The sequence below is a fragment of the Anopheles bellator genome, chromosome 1 (genome assembly GCF_943735745.2).
Source record: "Anopheles bellator chromosome 1, idAnoBellAS_SP24_06.2, whole genome shotgun sequence".
NCBI lineage: Eukaryota > Metazoa > Arthropoda > Insecta > Diptera > Culicidae > Anopheles > Anopheles bellator.
In genome coordinates, this window is record NC_071285.1 from 17756449 (window position 1) to 17774557 (window position 18109).

At 50.5% G+C, this 18109-nt stretch overlaps 3 protein-coding genes across 7 annotated transcripts in view; 1 reads left to right on the forward strand and 2 right to left on the reverse strand.

Moving 5' to 3' along the window:
* The first annotated feature begins 45 nt into the window (after positions 1 to 45).
* On the forward strand, positions 46 to 4229 carry LOC131205588 (probable G-protein coupled receptor Mth-like 14). 2 transcript variants are annotated; one of them, XM_058197747.1, is made up of 6 exons: positions 46 to 789; positions 868 to 1223; positions 1757 to 2499; positions 2579 to 2697; positions 2773 to 2992; positions 3058 to 4229. In XM_058197747.1, exons 1-6 carry the CDS (start codon positions 624 to 626, stop codon positions 3530 to 3532), a joined length of 2079 nt encoding a protein of 692 aa, XP_058053730.1. In that variant the 5' UTR covers positions 46 to 623; the 3' UTR covers positions 3533 to 4229. The 2 variants fall into 2 exon arrangements, with proteins under 2 accessions (XP_058053730.1, XP_058053729.1); XM_058197746.1 differs by having other exon boundaries at positions 46 to 1223.
* Positions 3261 to 14395, reverse strand: LOC131205589 (phosphatidylinositol 4,5-bisphosphate 5-phosphatase A-like). 4 transcript variants are annotated; one of them, XM_058197749.1, is made up of 9 exons: positions 14046 to 14395; positions 12257 to 12450; positions 7948 to 8100; positions 7655 to 7880; positions 7407 to 7582; positions 7105 to 7335; positions 6888 to 7041; positions 5107 to 5388; positions 3261 to 5033 (listed from the first exon to the last, which is right to left on the reverse strand). In XM_058197749.1, exons 2-9 carry the CDS (start codon positions 12286 to 12288, stop codon positions 4752 to 4754), a joined length of 1536 nt encoding a protein of 511 aa, XP_058053732.1. In that variant the 5' UTR covers positions 12289 to 12450; positions 14046 to 14395; the 3' UTR covers positions 3261 to 4751. The 4 variants fall into 4 exon arrangements, with proteins under 4 accessions (XP_058053732.1, XP_058053731.1, XP_058053733.1 ...); XM_058197748.1 differs by having other exon boundaries at positions 12257 to 12481; positions 14351 to 14393; XM_058197750.1 differs by lacking the exon at positions 14046 to 14395 and having other exon boundaries at positions 7948 to 8070; positions 12257 to 12512.
* Positions 14396 to 16026: 1631 nt separating this feature from the next.
* LOC131215143 (uncharacterized) overlaps positions 16027 to 18109 on the reverse strand; it is a 35675-nt gene continuing 33592 nt past the window's right edge. Inside the window, exon 3 of the mRNA XM_058209527.1 lies at positions 16027 to 16145. Within this exon, the coding sequence (XP_058065510.1) occupies positions 16027 to 16145 (119 nt within the window). The remainder of the gene's footprint in view (positions 16146 to 18109) is intronic.

The window sequence follows — 18109 nt, forward strand, 5'->3', positions numbered from 1 at the left end:
TCGCGTTCGCGTGCACCAACCGAGATTCGCGTTCCACGTTCGTTATCGTCACCGCCCAACATCGGACTTCGGAGCCGCGCCACAGTCACTAAACATTGTGTGTCTCCGGGGGACACACCCTGCCCGGAGATATTGGGGACTGTAAAATGCGATATCGGGCTGCGGTGGAATTTTGCCTAAACGGAAACGCATCTTCGCGCGGTTCAATTTCATAACTTGTGAATTCCGTGCACCAGGTACGACCCAGAGCCGCACCGTGTGACACACCTGTGTCCCCCCGGCAGCGTTGGCTTATCAGTGGGAGCTGGCCGTCGGTCTCGCCCGAAGTTCAACGTTGCCCTCGGAGCATATCTACTGCCAGTGCGTGTATTCGATTTGCTGATAGTGGCACTACGACCACGACGGTCTCTTCCCGACGATAGTGTGCAACAACCTGCGTGGGCTAGAGGAGCAATTGGTCTGCGGAGGAAAATCAGTCCACAAACGGTTGCCCGTGAAGACGCCCGAGGGGTCTTGCTGAGTGTGCCGGGATCCAAAGACACGAAGTGAGACAATCGACCGGTAGAGTTGGTGGCGAGCATGTGAAAGGAGTGCGATCTTCGCGCAGACCAACATTAAGAAGCATGGCTCGATCGTGCGTAGTGATCGTGTATTTCGTGCTGCTGTGTGGTGTGTGGCAGCATGCGGCAAGTGGCTTCGAAGACGGAAGCGGCCTGCCGAAGGAAACGTACGAAGAGTACGATGATGACACACCGTACCATCGACCGATCGAGCACCCGAGCGACGAAGGTGAAAGCTTCGAAGCTGCCGGCCTGTTGGAGTACGACATACTGGACCCGATCACTGATGATGACATTTTTTATTCAGGAGACTACGACGACGTAGAGCCGCCGGACAACTCGTCTGATCCAGCGCCGGAAGAACCGCCGGTGCGAGAGAATCCGTCGAAGGATTCTGATCTGCACAGTGTCTCCCCCGTCAGTGTTCGACATGATTTCGAACCGAGTGATAGCGATCGTGCTGTCGATAATAAAACTACGCTCGGTCCGATCATGGTGCCATCTGCCGCAGTGCTACTTGAAGCTGCTTCCACAATGAAGGTCTTCGAAATGTCCACAACCACCAGCAGTGGCAGTAGCAGTAGCGTAACACCATCTGGCTCTTCTGAAATGCCGGCGACCTCAGTGACTGGCGAGGACGAAAATAATTGCAAACGCTATCAGGTAGGGGACAAATATTACACAGCATGATAGGAAGTGTTAATAATAGGATTTCGACATCGCCGGCATCAGTATTAATTGATGCAAAAGGGGTTTGTGTAATCCACGCCGTTGGAAAAAAAATACCCTTACAGTTGCTATCATATGTGCACAAACGCTACCGATCGCGCACAATCTTAGCCCACCAATCCTCTTCGGCTGGGATTAACTGAAAACGGTAAAATATCTCTACACTACCGCCGGGTTGATTCAATCAACAAATTATTTCCGATAAGCGCCTGTCTGAAGTGCATGTTTGCAAAGACCAAACACACCAGAGCGGGGACGATCGTAAACCCTAGGCGCACGAGTGATAAGATAAAGTTGTTTTAAAATGACGAGAAGTAGTGCAAATAGTGTAGGGCCCGGCGTTAGATCCTGATCGAAGAAAAGGACCCTACCCCGCGTGATGTCGCTCCAGAAATGTTAGATACAATTTTTGGAGAATCGTAATCGCTAATACACGTCATTTGGTATGGCTCACGTTCTTTTCGCAGAAATTGGCCAACCAGCCGGTTTTTCGCAGCGAAACCGTGAACGTCATCCGCAAGTGTTGTCCAATCGGCGAGCGCCTGTTGCGAGACGGCACGAAGTATGTGGATTGCGGAACGGAAGACTTCGCGTCTGGACCGATGAGTCCCACCTTCGACATGCGACCCATCGTAGCGCAGTTCTACGACGGATGCATCGAAGATCTGGAGGAGGACATTCAACTGAGCATTGTCCTCGGTGACCCGTGCCCGATGGACCGGGGCCTGTTGGCGTTCGGTGCGAAGACGAACGACACCCTGTACGTGATTCAAAACGGATCGTTGCTGGTAATCTTTAACGCGGTCGAAGAGTTTCACGTCTACAATGCGTACTGTCTCGATTACGACGCGAGAGATGGGTCGATGCTGGCGTACGTTTGCGTCTCGGAGGTGGAACTCTTGCCGGACGTCATTGCCGGCCAGTTGGTGATGCTGACGCTGTGCCTCATTATAGCGGTACCACTGTTGCTGGTGACGGCCATTCTGTACACCATCGTACCCGAACTGAACGATATCCACGGGAAGGCGCTGGCCATGAATTGCGTCAACTTTGCCGTCGCGTTGCTGCTGGAAACCTTTTTCCAGCACCGAACCCACGGCAAACGGGCGGATTCGGATGAGATTGTGTTGGAAAGCTACGCCGAGTACTTCATACTGGCCACGTTCTTCTGGCTCATGGTGAACCTGGTCAACAACTGTCTACACGCTTGGTAAGTTACTCCGAAGGAGAAGGGTCCTGCCTCGTTCGGACAGCGAACAATAAACTGATCGTGGCCGTTGTCCATCAAGGTATTTTCTACCACGTGACCGAGACCAGCGAGGAGAAAAAATCCGATTCGCTATCTACGCTGCCGTGGCCCAGTTGGTTCCGCTTTGGATCATTTCAAGGTTTGCTCCAAACGCACACAGTAAGTTATGATCAAAGTGTTATCATCCTCGAGGCGTGTGTGGCCTTACGTTTATTTCCCTTTTTCTTATCGCAGGCGTACGCGTCGTGAAGAACTATTTCTTCATAACGATCATCATCACGCTGATCCTCAACACGATAAGTCTTTTCGTAACAATCGCTGGCCTGCGGCGGGTCATAGCGCTACACCACAACTATAAAGATATCCGACACCGTTTGATAGCAGCCAATCGTACGTCGGAGATATCTTCCCTTCCCAAGATACAGTGTGACCGATTAAACAAGGTTATTTATATGTACGTCTCGATCCTCTGTCTGGCGTTTCTATTGCGACTAACACACCGTGTCCCTTTTTTTGCAGAAATAAGTACACCACTCTACTGTTTCTGGTGATGGCCACCGTTTGGATCGTTACGAGCGTCACCTACTACACGACGGGCGAGATTCCGATCTTTTTCGACATCCTGTTCGGTTTTCAGGGCATTTTCATCTTCCTAATCTTTGTCTGTATGCGCAAACCGTTCCGCGCTGTTCAGAACTGGTTCTTCCGCCATGGCTACTGCACCAGTTGTTGTTACAACGACGGGAAACCACAGTCACCAAATAACCGCCGCGAACCAATGATGATGGCCCGTTCCGTGCCAAACGGCGAGCCTGTCATGACGGTCCTTCAGCCACTGATGATGAGTCCCGCACGGTCCATATCGACGACGGAATCGATACCGTGCACGCCGGGCGGCGCAGAGAGCGGCAAACGGCGGGTTCGAAGCAAAAATCCTTTCATGTACGTGGCGCACGAACCCGGTACACATCATGCTCACGCTGCGCCTGAATGATAGATTGCCAGATCGCACACTGCCGCACACTACAAAAAAACTGATACCGGTTTCTCGCTGGTATCCAACGAATACAAACTCTTCTCTTTCTAGCTTTACCTGTGTGGGTTACTAATTTTATAAGCACTACAATACTGGTTCCATACTGACATCATTCCTTTTCCGGATCGCTTACTATCCATAAAAATTCGTACAAATAATTTACAACACAACTGTCTCACTTCCAGAGGCGGTAGCACAGTAAGATTAAACTATTGTTCATTTTCATAAAGGTTCCTTTTATTGGTCACAATCGTCGATGTGAAGAAAACACGGTTCCGTTAACAAGATGCACAAAACAATAACATTTAGACACGTTAGGAACGGTTTCAATCTAAAAGGATTTCGTAAACCGGCCGAATGGTGGCCATTTTGTAAGTCAAATTGCTTTGCAGGCGTCGCGGATTAACTTTGCGGAGAGAACGTTTCACTGTAGTGCAACTTGAAAACAAAACTGTGACACTGTACAAAACAACAAAAGGTAAACCACGGTGGCACCCCATCTAGAACTGTACTTACTTTAATAAAAAAATAACAAGTTTTTATAAAATAAGCCACGGGCTTCGCACAAGCCGCATCTACTGTGTCGCTAGCAGTACTACCAGAGCACACGGCATCATTTACTTTACATACAACTCTATGGTAAAATAAAAACAAAAACGATAACAAAAACAATGGAACGCAACCGATTGCGATGGTGGTGCGTTATGCGCTGCGCTGCGTGCGTTAACATAATAGAGCATGCTCTAAGCTACCAGCTATAAGGCCTCTCCTATAAAGTGCACACTCAGACATCCGGAACATTTGCGGCGCCGTCTAGAAACTGGTGATTGTATTCGTAACTCGCTTTTTAATGCAACACCCGCTTGAAACAGGGCAACGCTAGTGCTAGTGATTGACCACGTATCACAAACCGGTGATTAGTCTTCCTATGTTACTCTCGCCGGAGGAAGCAAAATGGGTTGTTGAGAGAACATTTCTGCGCATCTCGTGTTTGCGTCGGCTGCTGGAAAAAGCGAACGGACGAAAGCGAAGCAACGACCGGGCGTCGAACTCACGTTCAGTCCCCGCAACGGCATTCTTTGGAAGGAGCGTGGCGTAGCCGACCACCCGGAAGCCACAACACGCGCTTTGGCTGTTAGTTTTGGCCCGGACTATCCTAGTAGCGCTTCGGCCACGATCAATCGATATCGTCGAACGAGGGCGAAGGGCACCGTTTCTCGACCGGGAACGGGCTACTGATACCGACCAGTCCGGTAACGCCCCGAGTTCCCGTGCTTTGGAAGTACAGCAACTGGTACTGTTCGCCGAGCGGGAGGCTAACGTTTTCCGAGAACGTTAGCTCCACCGTGCGCGTGTTGTGAAGGTGCTGCACTTGTTGCTCGTTCAGCTGATGCTGCTTATCCTTATACGTTTCCGTGTACTCGTACGCCAGGTACTCGTTCAGACTAGTAAAGTTCTCCTAAAAGGCATGCATAAAAGAACCGCTGTATTCATGTTGATGCCTCGTTGGCCCCGCTTATTGCAAAACTCACCCGATAGATTCCGATCCAGTCGGCGTTACTCTCATCGAACCCGCTTGGGATGACGTACTCGATCGTGTTCGGTTCGCCGATGTGCCACAGCTCGATCGGTTTGAAGCTGATCGTTCGCTCCGACGCATCCTCGTACACCTGGGCACCATCGTCAACCAGATCCGCAACGATATCGTCGAAAGAGTGAACGTCAGAATTGTTAGCCATTGCCAGCTTGTAGCTTAGCCGCTTGTTGTAATGCTCTCGGAACTGCTCAGAATTGTACCGGGACTTCCGTTGAACCTGCACGCGTGCCCATCGGGTAGGAGAAGACATTCCCGCCAAAGTAACCCGCGCACAAAATCAAACGGACACAGAGTGGGGGGGCGTGCGGAGATCGAAAGGATGTTCGATCGCAGCGGCCGGGCGACACAAGGGGCCATACACGTCGCAAACGCATTCCGTAGAGCGTGTTGTTAGAGGTGAGTGCGTGCATAACGAGTGCCAACGAACCACCCAAAACACCATTAATCGGTTCGAAAGATGTGCAGTGTGCAAATAGAGTTAAGAAATGAAAGAAAGAAAAAGACATTCTTTTACCAAACATAAGCACTAACGTTAGTTTTAGTGACTTATTGTTTTCGGTTAGTGGCAAAATAACAGAAATATCTACAATTAGTAAGTAAAACCAGAATGATATGCGGAAGTGAGGCGATATGAAGAACATTAACATAAAATGAATGTTTCTGACCATGTTCACCGTGTAACACGAATTCAAGCAATGCGAATGGTTAAATTAACACTTATATGAAAAGTTGAGCTATAAACAATGCAAAACAAAGCACGTTAAAACGTGGCCTCAAAACCGTTAAACGATGACGGAATGTGAAATCATACAACAATGGATTAAAATGTACAGCAAAAGGTCATGAAACATGGGCGCACGTGTGACGTGACTGGCAGTGTGACCGCGTGGCACTACCGAAACTCACCCTTGCATCGCCCCTAGAAGCACCTGCGGTGTCAACTAAAGCCCCCGGCGCCGTTCTGTTGATCGCCGGCACCGCGGCGGATCGTCGTTTCTTGCGCCGTATCACCTTGTGTCGCGTTCCAGCCACAGGATACGCATTCCCATTTTCATCGCTACTAAGCGCAAGCGTACACTGCCACAGCCACCAACGCCACGCCGTGTGCGGGTTAATGATGGGATGTTGTGTAAGGTTGTGTATGTCGGTGTGGTTGTTGTTTGAATGAACCAAAACGAAACGGAAGTTAGAAAGTCACACAACAGCGGCAGCAGGAGCAAAACAAAATGGAGGAACCAACAGCGCATATACACACGAGCCGGAAGCAATGCGCCACGAAGGGCCGGGTTTTACAAGGGACTTAGGTCGAGAAGGGTGTTATCGAAGGCTTTCCGCATCGTCTTATCGCAATTGATTAGATTTCCCTTTATGGTGTCACAGTGGGTAGCAGCTAGCGTCCCAATTGGTGGTCTAGCGTCTGGTTTAAATTGAATTTTCTTGTTGCTTGCGTTGCGAACAGGCACGATGTCGTCGGAACCGATACCAATTAATAGCAGAAGGGACCGGGTGCATCGCTTCGCCGGTCGAAATGGGAATGAGAGGGCACACATAGAGAGAGAGTGATCGATCGCTCACCCCCGGGACACCGGTTGGCTCTGGGATGTCTTTGTACAATAATGGGCTGCCCCGAAGCGGACGGGTTTCGTATGAGAGGTTTATGGGAACCATGTACCGAATCGACATTGTAGAAGCCTTTTATCCCGCCCGAACACATACCTTTAGTGTAAACTCGCTGGTAACTGGCTTATGGTCGCTAATACTGTAGCTCGGATGGCTCTTGTAGGACGTCTGCTCCACCGTGAGCCGCACGTTACGATAGTTGGTTTCGTTCACCGCGTACAATATCCGATCCGTCCAGGCGGGTCTTCGTCTACAAAGAAAGGATCGTCAAGTACGAACGATTGCAAACTCAATCACCGTCGCCGCGACTCACTTCATGTCATAATCATTGGTGCCGTGCTCGAACTTGAACGTTGGCGGAAACTGAGGCAGCCGTTCCTGTAGCTTCTGAAACGCACGTCCCTCACGGCGGACTAGCAGCAATTGGTCCTTCTCGATCAGTTGCTTTAGCTCGTCGCGTGCCACCATGGTCCGTATGTCGTCGGCCGACGTCGTCGCTTCACCCGTCAACCGGAAGTTTAGATCACCGAACCAGAACACGTAGCTAGAACCGATTTCGGAATTGAAGGCTCGCGTCGCAGGATCTGAGACACACGGCAGGATCTTGGTACTCACTCATGATCGAAGATGGCTTCCCTGGTCTTTACGTGAAACTTTTGCTCCTGCACAATGCGCTCGTAATCGTTTATTCGCTCCTCCAGCATGTGGTCGTGAGCGGCCAAATGAGCATTCACCAGACAGATGGAGCTCCCGTAAACGTTCATTCGAATGCTGACCGCGCCTTTGTTTCCCTAGAGTGTAGCAACCAGGAGAACAGATTCTAGAAGGCATGCTGCGAGAAGCTGTCGGAGGGGCATTCATACCCAAATTCCACCGAGACCGGTTCGCGTGTACTCCGTCTCAACCTGCCGGAGATGCAGCAGATGTTTCCGGCGGGCGAACACGGACAGCAGCAAACCCTGCATCTGTTCCGTCTTGATGACCACATAGTCGCGCTCTTTCAGGAGATCCTTGAACTTTTGCGTCCATAAATCATCCTTGAACAGGTTGTAGAGCGTATTTTGGGGCTGCGCATTCACCTCCTGGAGCCTAACAGTGTAACGCAAGAAGAGATTGAAAACTTACACGGTTCTCAGAAAACCGAACGGACACATACCCGATGACAAAGAAATCCGGCAGATGGGTGTCCTGCTCAGGACGCGTCTCTAGGCCGAGTAGTTTGTTGAGGGAAATGTTTTCCGGGAACTTGGTGCTGACGTTCCATGTTACGACGTAGATTCTGAGGATGAGTGGAAGAGACCGGAGAAGACTGGGGGGTCAATGGTGATGCGATGGGGAACCGGCCTTGGCGTTTACCTACAAAAAGAACTCTTAAAAATGGTGCCCTAGTGGCCACTTGAAAGAGTACTTTAAAAGGACCGATAAAAGTTTGCTTTTTTGCTCATTAGAGAGACTGTGTTAATCATTGAGTATCATGTCGTAGCCTACTAAACTTAAGCAAGTTGTATGACGGGCGCTGTCTGCCTCGTATCAATCCTTTCAACCGTTGGAAGACCGCTCATGGCACAGATGGCAAAGTAATGAGATGTTTGCATCGCTGTTTCGAAATTTTGGTAGAAAGCTGCCAAATAAGAAGCCATTTTGTCCAAAATCCGATGCCCAAGGGTCGGCGTCGTGGAGAAATTTCACATCCACTGGCAACGAAAACGATAATTTGCATTTCTCTTTGCCAAGAAGCGGTAACGGACCATTTCGTTTTTGCAACTTTTATTACGGGCAATTAATGCGATGATTTAACGTCGACTTTATTGTTACAACACGGCACCGAAATGACCACCACTGCGAGTACCAATGGAACCCGCCACTACGATAAGAGCAATCGATACTGGTATGAACCAACATCGGGTGGTACCCCAATCTCACCCAAGGAATAACGGCAGTGTACGGCTTGTCATACCTATAGCCGGTTGCAGATCGATACTCCGTCCTGGGATGGTGATTTTTTCGGCGCCGTTTTGAAGTCCTACGCCCAAACATGGCCGATTTCGGCCGATCGCCAGGCGATGTCTTGACAACGACACTTCCACCGTGTGGCCGGATAAACGAATAAATCCCTCTTCGACAAAGATTTGTCCCAGATTTCCCCGTTGTGGACGCACGTACTTCACCCGAGCACTGGTGATCGCGAACTGACGATCTTGGCCAGGTCCGGCGGTCGGACGAAAATTGTAACGGTGCCCCACGAAGAGCCCTCCTCGGAGCTCCTATCATCAGCTGTCGGGGCAGCAATTACCTGCAACCGTAACCTCAAAAACGCACGAGGCCATCGAGCATCGCGCAGAGCGAGAGGGAAAGCGGAAAACACGATATAGCCACGGCACGCCGGGCCAGCACCGGGTGGAAAACTAGGCGCCGTCATTGCGTTTCTACATTTGCTGATCTTCCATTTTTTGTTTACGTTCGGTGGCGTACGAACGCGAACCGGCGCAAACGATGAAGACGCCGCGGGACGACGCAGAGCGCATGGCGCCGCCATAAGGCGCGAACGGTTAAGGGGTGCTTTTTGGTTTGTTTTACTTTCTGCGCTGCAAGGAAATTAGTGGACCAAACGGTTAACGGTCAAGAACCAGTTCTCGCTGCACTTCGCTAGAATTTATGAGACAATAGCAAATGAATGAATTTTTTTCAACCACGAAGCTATGTTTAACCAACGAGCAGCGATCATGCGATCCTGTTCGGCGTACTTGAGGTGATCAAAGAGAGTATCGTTCTTGCGTATACTCGAGGAAGTTGCACATTTATGCCACCACGCGCGTGTTGCGTCCGAAACGTCTCGTGTCCGCGAACCGAGGCGCCACCTCCGCCTACAGCCGAATGAGTGGTCAAATACCGTAACGAAGGTGAGCTCCATCACCCGAAACTAGTGCGCCGCCGTGCCGTGCTGCAATCACGCTGCAGCCCGTTGGGGCGGGCGGCCCAACATTCGCGGGCAGCATAGCAGGTTCCGTTGCGCAATGACACAGTTGGGTGGCACGCAAACAATTTGGCAAATGAAGGAAGAGCGATAAACTTCAGGCGATTCGAAGGCGTTGTCCATCGCCAACAGGAAGCAGCGGCAGCAAACGGACCGCAATCGGCAGCACCCGCTAATAGATTTATTCATCCATTCCTACAAACCAGGCCGAGAGTGTAAAACAATTCATGGGGCTTTTATTTATTTATCGCTCTCTGTGTGGGGTGGCGAAATCGAAAATCGAAGGGATCTTTTGCAAGTTGCAGGCCATCCCGCGGAGGTTGCACACAGTGCCAGTCAAGCAAACCTAGATGACTTTATGGCCCATCCCCCCGGTATGACGCGTGTTGCGTCGGAACGTGTGATTGAAGTGTTCGCTCTGCCCAGCATCGCGAAATGCCAATCGCGTAGAGAGAAGCAAATTGCACTTTAATGTTGTGCATTTGACCTTTTCGCGATAGCAATCGGAATGGTGCACAGAACGGCACGGCATCATCGGAACTTGTTGAGATGAACCGTGCTCCTGCAAGATATGCTTGGTGGACATTCATGACTTCAGTCGATAACGTAGCATAAACGAGAGCTGATGTCACCGATTGTGGTGCAAAAACAGATTCAAGGATAGAAATAGAAGAAACGATGGCATATGTAAGCGATTGTTTTCTCCATTCAACTTTAGGTTTTGAAGGAACTGCTACAAACCTAGTTGGGCACAGATCCAATGAATTTATAGCGAGGGAGTTTCGCGTAAAACACAGGGATTTTGAGTAGGTTCGCAACACGCAGAACTAAGCTTTCATCGACCTGTTGCTAAGGTGCTAAGTTTTTTGCGCCTGCGATCACTGAATTAACATGGCCAATTTATGGTTTGTGACGAAGGTGATACAGGGCTCTGGAACGTGAAGCCGGCCTCCGTATACCGGGCGACAGGGCCTGGGACAAATGACGACGAGCACGCTAGGCACAGAAAATAAAATAAAATATGCAAAATCAATACTTTCGCCCTTTCCTTTGACTGACATTACGAATGTGTGTTTGCAGAGGGTTCACACGATGGTGGCCCGGCCGGTGCAACCCGATAATGAAAGATGGTGCCGAAGCCCGGAACCGGAAAGCGGCCCTGAAGCACAGTGGAAATGCCACCACCCGTCCGGAGGCGTTGGCATTGCGGCAAACGTTTCCGAACCTGGCACCGGTGGCCGCCGTCTGGAGGAAGGCCGATTGGAAGGTCCAGGGCGCAGCACGAAAGGCATCATAACACAGCGAAAGGCGTCGTCATGTAGCGCGCGCCCGTGTCGGAAGCCTCGCGCAGCGAAAGAGGTTACAAAACGCCACGGTGTGCGAGGTCATGATCGATATCGGGAGCCCGTTTTGTGCCAGGCGTCAGTTGTCGGTCGCTGGATTACCACTGGCAGCGGGTCAAATCTATTTAAAAGGCGTTTTAAAAACTGTTAGATTCGGCGTTAATCGATGCCGCCGGATCGAGGCGCGTGTGCGCGTTCGATTTTCTATGTTTGGTGGGAAAAATGGTAGCTTCCGCCTTTTCGACCAGACGGCCTCCGCATGCTACGTGTGCCGTCATCAAACACTCCGATTGATAGTGCAGGGCTCGACTGCATCATCGCGGGTTTACAAAACGATAGATTAGATTGCACGGAACTGGACGAATCACACGATCCATCGGGGCGGTTCTCAAAGGCGCGGCACCGCGGTTTGTAATGCAGTGTCCGATGATGAGGCCACCGAGTGCAACTGCAGTCAGGCTGATTGGGCATGGAGCACGGAGCTCTCTCGAGAGCACTACTTGCTGGTGGAGTGCGAGTAAGTTTGACGTCACGTAGGAGAGCTCCACTACACGAGAGGAAGTCCTTATGTAACCGGGTTGTGGAGATAAGAACCCTTTGGCTCCAGTGTAGCTACGGTGAACTTCGGTGATGATGATAGCACGCCTCACGGAATGGATGTGGAACCAGGCACTATGGTATCGGCTTAATCATTGTTGGCAGAATTTAGCGAGATAAAGCGATAAGTCAGGAAGCGACTGTGTGATGAAATTCACTACTACCCATATCACCATAATAAGCGTCCTAAAATAGTACCAAAAGCCCTCATGAGAGCCAGGTGATATAAGAACTAAATACCACTTGGGATTACACAGGAAGGGAAATACGTGTAACCGAGAGCCTTACGGGCAAGAAGGCGATATCGTTTATGAATGGTTCGATTCGATTGCTCCGCGTTATTGACCCACCGGCAAAAGGTCAAACCGGGTCGCGCACGAGGATCAAACCACAAAGGCAGCGGTTCCTTGCTTCTTCTTTTTCCCTCCCTACGAATCTGTGATTTTTCGAGGTTTCGTTACACAACTTCCGAATCGCGTCAGGAAAGGTTTTCCAAGGTAGGCTACTACGATGGAAAGAAATGTGCATTAGATCAATCAATCGTTACTCACTTTACGTTCCAGCTGTTATCAGTGTGGCTCATGTTGTTGCTTCACGAACGAGCGTTGTCCGTCCCGTTGGTACCGATGACTATCGCACCTCTATCAGGAGATGCTACTTCCGCTTCACACACTGTCCTCCGCTGTTAGGCACTACTGATTCAATCCGGTTCGGCTATCGCACACGATTCACCACAATCCGGTCACTAGATTCGATTCAGATTTTATGAAAACCCACTACAAACACGGCACTGCAAATTAAAACGGGGAGAAACTGGGACCACAAGCCACAGTTAAAAGATGGAATCGCGGTTATGACGGGTACCGCCGACGGTTCTGATCCGGAGCGCGGTTGCGTTGGGACAATTTTTTTCTGCCTACTTCACCATGAGAGGATAAACCTGGCACCCTCACTGTGGCGTTATCTTATCGTCCGCCGTGGTCATGAACGGGTCGCCGTTATCACCGCAAAATTATCGCCAAATGGTGGTGGGCCACAAAAAAATCCGCCAAACTGCGGAACCCTGTTCCAGCTGTGTGTCAGCAGAAAACAGGTTCCGCTGAACGGCCGTCACCTCAACGGCCGCGATCAACAAGGCGGGTTGGCATGACCTCTAATACTACGGGCTGCTGCTGCAGCACGACTTTTCTGGCACGACGAATCCGCGTCTCTCTTCGCTGAATACAAACTGGACTGGGGCACGATCCGCGAGGCAGCGGTCATCGCAGCGCGCACCGTGAGTCAAGGTGAGTGAGGACCAGGCACGTTGACACCCGACGGATGGCGGAGCTTCAAGCTCACCGGACCGGACACTATTGCGCGGTTGTTTCGCTCGGAGATCAAAGATGACTATTAAAGCTCCGCAACCTAAAACTTAGCGATAGTAAATGCCTTCCGTTTGCAATCAGGTTATCGGTTCTCAGCATAATCGTAATACTCAATTTGTTTTACAAACCCGGACCAGGTCTTCGTGACATTGCATTTTTCGTCTCGTCGTTAGGAGCCTTCGGAATGTTTTACGATATCACACAGCGAGCTCTCAGCCAAAGCGGCTTACTTTCGTTGTCGTTTTCGCTTGAAGACAGTTGACCATCGCGTTCTGTTGGCTTTACCCTTAAAAAACTCAGTGTCAGCAGCTATCGTACCGTTGCTAGGCCTAGGCACGTTCGAGTTAGTCCTTCAGCGTGCAATTGTAGTACAACGCAGCAGCGCCAGCATAAAAATGCCTCCACAGTGTGTTGTTGGTTTCTCAGGGTTGCTGTGTTGAATTTTGTCACTATCGTTCGTTGTCACATTTTTCGTACGGTCAAAAGATTGTTGTTAAGAGTACAATCGTGACGCTTACGGTGGGGTTGCTTGTGGAGGCTCAAGGCGAAAGGAACGGATCGAAATTTTCTGCAACATTTTGCGGACGGATTGATTCTTGTTTCTTTAATTGAACGATGCTCACTGGCGTCACACACTTAACCGCACACACGGCAATGATAATTTATAACACCGCGAGCCAAGGGGCGGTCGGAATAGCCGGTTTGGAAGCCGCAGTCGCAGCGGCAGTGTGTTTGAATCTATTTTTAATGTTGTCACTATTAAACTCACTCGCCATCCGTGTGTACCAAAAGACACGGTACGGTGCGGCCATAAAAAATCCCCACCCACCGGGACGGACCTATGCGGGTCGGTTTGCTGGAGAGGCCGGAACAGAACGGCGACGGTGGTAACCTACTTCCAGCCCGGCCAGTACACGAACTTACTGACAACACAAACCAGCCCGCGGAATGCACAAACAACATGAGGCCTTACCCCGCTCGTTCCACACCACCGTCGATCGGTTGCTGATACGCCGCTAATGAATGCTTTGAGACTGGAATTCTAAACACAACAAGCCAAACACGATCACGGGTGATGATGGACACATAGCGCGTGAGAGTTCACGCGAATCAGAAGAATCACGCGGAAGCGCAAGGAACGGTGGACCCTGGGCCCGAAAAGGGTTACAAAACTGTTGACTACACTAGAAAACGAAGCGGTCCCAACATCGCGTTCCGCGGGAAAAATTCTAACCGAGCTCGATAATGCAGCGGCAAAATAGTGAAAATCAGTCATACATTATCCATTTAACTACGGCACGCAAGCGAAACACAACCGCACATTTCACATTGAATTTTTGTTTTGAAATAAACACACTCTGACAACTGACAGCTGTCAATTTCTGTTCTCTCTTTGCGTTCCCGGCCTCTAAAGCTGACTTAAATTCCAAATTCCCCTTTCCCCTTTCCAAATTCCCTATTCTCCTTTCCCCTATTTCCCTTTTGCGTTCCCGGGCTCTGTTTTTTGCTTTCCTTCGTTTTTTTTCTCATTTCTCACTTTGCCCTCACCAGCCCGCTATGCGCCACCAGATGGCGCTGTACGGTTGGTTCAAATCGGTGCACGTTTTAGCCGTTTCGATTTTCCCAGGCAAACTGCTTAAATGAAAATCTGAACACACACAAATACCGCTAGCTTTCGTTTGTTTCACTATTTATTCTCATACAGAATTCTTAAGCCTAGCACCATTCTCCGTCTCTCTCTCCTCCTCTCGCTCTCTCTCGGGGTTCGTTCGTTCGGTTAATCTCTTATCTCTAATCGCCATACATCGCGCGGAGTGAAGTGAAAGTCAAAGCGGGTTGCAGGCCGTTGCTCTAGGGCACCGTTTCGCAGGGCCGCCAATAAATTCTAATATTTACACACAGTGTACCGGCCCGCACATTGCTACGTTCGGACTCCCGTTCGTCCTTGGGGATGGGATTACCAGGGGGACCGTCTCCGAATGGACGCTCGGTGCTCTGGCTGGACGAAATTTCCATCTTTTGCTGAAGAAGTCTGACACGGCACGTGGGCCGCGTTGTGCCCAAGATGGGCGCTTCGTCCTTTAAAATTGTGGGAAATATTCTAGTTTGCTTAACCTACGCATAAACCATAAAAGAATCGTTGTTGTCACTGTTGTCGGGCTGAATGGACTAAAAAAGGACGGGGCTAGAGGGTGTAGAGCAATCGTTTGCTCTTCCTACTGACATCATTTGCTAGTTGCTTGTTCGGGTCGCCAACGTTTCCGACCACTGCCTGTAACGTTTCTTCGGGTGTGTTGTTTTTTTGGGGCCTGCTGTTGGTGGACTGAATCGCGCGGGATAGAGCCGGCTACAGTAGTACCGGAGAAGGTTGTGCACGAAACCGTCTACTACACTCGTCCAATCCAAGCTCGCAGCAATCCGTGCTGCCAGAATATGGTGACCGTTTTGTACCGCTGGTGACTCCACAGGCTGCCACTAGTCTGCTGCTGCCGCCCGACCCGCCGGCAGCCGTCCTCCATTGCGCCTCCGATTTTTCCGGTTTCTTCACCCCCCATTATAGTAGTTACCGTAGAGAGATCACAATTTTCTCGATTACTCTGCAAGAAAGTGGAACGTAGAACAGAGCACGAAGTGAAAGATCGATTCGCAGCCCGATCGCAGTGGGGTTACTTACTAAGTTAACTAAATGAAAACTATCGCAACTATTCGTAGCACATCGTGGCGAGTTCCGGGGATCATCTGCCACTGCTGCTACCGCCGCTGCTGTGTTGAAAGAGTTCGGAGGGTTTCCGGTGGAGTGTTCGATTCTTAGCATCTAAAATCACCAACTTCCGCCAACACGGTAGCGCAAACGGAAGAGTCCTTAGTCTCCGGGGCGTCCGCGTACCGATCGCCACCTAACCTCTCGTCGTTCGTCTAGCGTAGTCGTTCCCGGTTCCGCTGGTGGCCCCCCCTCAGTACATCATTCCCGGATGGACGCCGCCTCCACGTTGGAAGTACACGTTCGGGTTGCTGCTCATCGTTTGCTCGAGCGTGGTGTACAGGTTCGTCTCATCCGGTCGCATGAACAGACCTGTCAGGAGCGCAAACGGGACGAGAAGAAAAAAAACAGGGGGAAACGATGTAATATGTAGCCCAACATAACAGACAGCGCGTAAGATCGCGGGGACGGTCTGCATGCCAGACCTGGAGTTTGAAAACGGATTAGGATCAGAGAGAGAGAGAGAGCAGAAAGACACGGGGAGAGAGAGATACATTTAAACACGCCAATTTTGCGGCCACGGGCGGTTTTCTTTCGCCGCGGATCGGATGCCATGTCCAACTTGGCCGCTTAGTTGTAGTTATTATTTTGACAAGCGAAATTTTCTCTCCGCAAATGAGCCCGGCGGCTTGTTAATTAAGGAAAGTAAAATTTTACTACGACTACGGACCGCTAGGTGGGGGGCTACTAGACTACGGTGGATGGTTGCCGGTGCGGGCCATACCGATCGGACCGATCGTTTTACAGCCAGCCCGGGCCCCCGAAAAACCCCTGCCTGGCAGCCTGGACTGTGGTTTCACTTTCGGTTAATTGGTCAGTTGCGCGTACTTTTCGCAGCCTTTTTCTACTCTCGATTCGATGGCGACGGCTCGGCTTTACGGATTAGCTAGGGCTCGGATTTTGAAATCACCCCGCCAACCCAATCCAATCCTCGCTTGGCGTGCGGGTTAGTGCTAGGGCATCCGCTCGGTGGCCGTTGCTCAAGCTTCAAGCACAATTAAATTTTGCGTTACGGACACGTTTTGTTTCGGGAGCAAGTGAGTGAAATTACACGTGCGCCAAAGGCGAAAGGGAAGCACATTAAAGCAGTGTGTTGAGGGGGCTCGCCCCGGGGGGAGGTTCAAACGAAAAGTGGCCGAATTCCTCCACGCCAACTGAAGGGCCAACTCACAAGCACATTGTGTGGGCACACCTTTTTGGGCGAAATATTCCAACAATTTTGATCGATTTAAGAGAAAAAAAGGGTGCGATATGTTCAACGCCTTTCGCGTATCGCCACCGGTCGCAACGATTTTCCGGTCGAGGGATGGTCGGACTGGCCCAAAACATAGTACAAAGTAATTAAACCCACTTTCCACGCGGTGGAGGGAAAGTTTTGACCGATTCGAACCGCTTTTCGCGTCCAACGTTTATCGGCGTTTTGTTCGTAGACCGCGGCGGTTTACGGGCTGACATTATTCAAATCCAGCGGATCAATTAAGTGGACCTAATGGTGTCTTCAGCTTTCGGCATCAGGTTCCGGACTGGAACTGGTTCCGCGCTCTGCAACTGCATTTGCATCACAATACACAGTTTGATGACCGAAATTGTGACATCCATTATCCATAACGCTTCGAAATGAACCGGAATGTCCTAAACCCGTGCTCTTTGTTAAGCATAAGCAGCTTAACCTATTTTTGCATACCAAACACCTGTTCGGTCCCCAATAGATCACAAACGGGTTGGGAAAGTTGGGAAAGCCCTGGAGGACGATACGACACGTGGCGGCTGCTGGGGGACCGTTTTTTAATTAAATTGCGGCGCGATTGGAAAGAAACGAAAAAGAAATGGTTTACATCTCACCAGAGAGCGCCCGCGAACTGGGAAGTGAGTTGAGGAAAGTGAAAAGCTCGTAAACTAGCGATCGCGCCGATCTGGCGATCGGTCGGGCGAAAGGAAAAATTAAGGAAAAAGAGACAGTCAACGCGTCGGTCGAGAGATGTGACTGAGTGATCGTGCAAATCCGTGCACGCCGCGCCCGTTGCTCGCTGTTATTGTTATGTCGGCCGTACTGGAATTAATAACAAGGCGCTTTGGAACAACAATAAAGCAGACGACGACGGCGACAACGGAGGCCACAGTAGTAGTAGCCTGGCAGCATCCGCAGCACGGAAGACAACATAAAAGTCCCGGGCGATGAATGGTGAACAAATGCGCTCGATTACGCGCAACATCACGCCGCCGGGGCGCAGAAATGAAATTGAAGCAATGAGTCAAGCGGCAAGCCGAAGAAAGTG

Excerpts from the sequence above, each read along its gene's own strand:
- LOC131205588 (XM_058197746.1), top strand. The coding sequence starts at position 624 with ATGGCTCGATCGTGCGTAGTGATCGTGTATTTCGTGCTGCTGTGTGGT. Across the intron at positions 2,500-2,578 it reads AACAACTGTCTACACGCTTG|GTATTTTCTACCACGTGACC; the intron begins GTAAGTTACTCC and ends TTGTCCATCAAG. Across the intron at positions 2,993-3,057 it reads TTAAACAAGGTTATTTATAT|AAATAAGTACACCACTCTAC; the intron begins GTACGTCTCGAT and ends CTTTTTTTGCAG.
- LOC131205589 (XM_058197749.1), bottom strand. The coding sequence starts at position 12,288 with ATGAGCCACACTGATAACAGCTGGAACGTAAA. Across the intron at positions 8,101-12,256 it reads GATAACAGCTGGAACGTAAA|TCTTCTCCGGTCTCTTCCAC; the intron begins GTGAGTAACGAT and ends TTGACCCCCCAG. Across the intron at positions 7,881-7,947 it reads CCGGATTTCTTTGTCATCGG|GCTCCAGGAGGTGAATGCGC; the intron begins GTATGTGTCCGT and ends TTACACTGTTAG.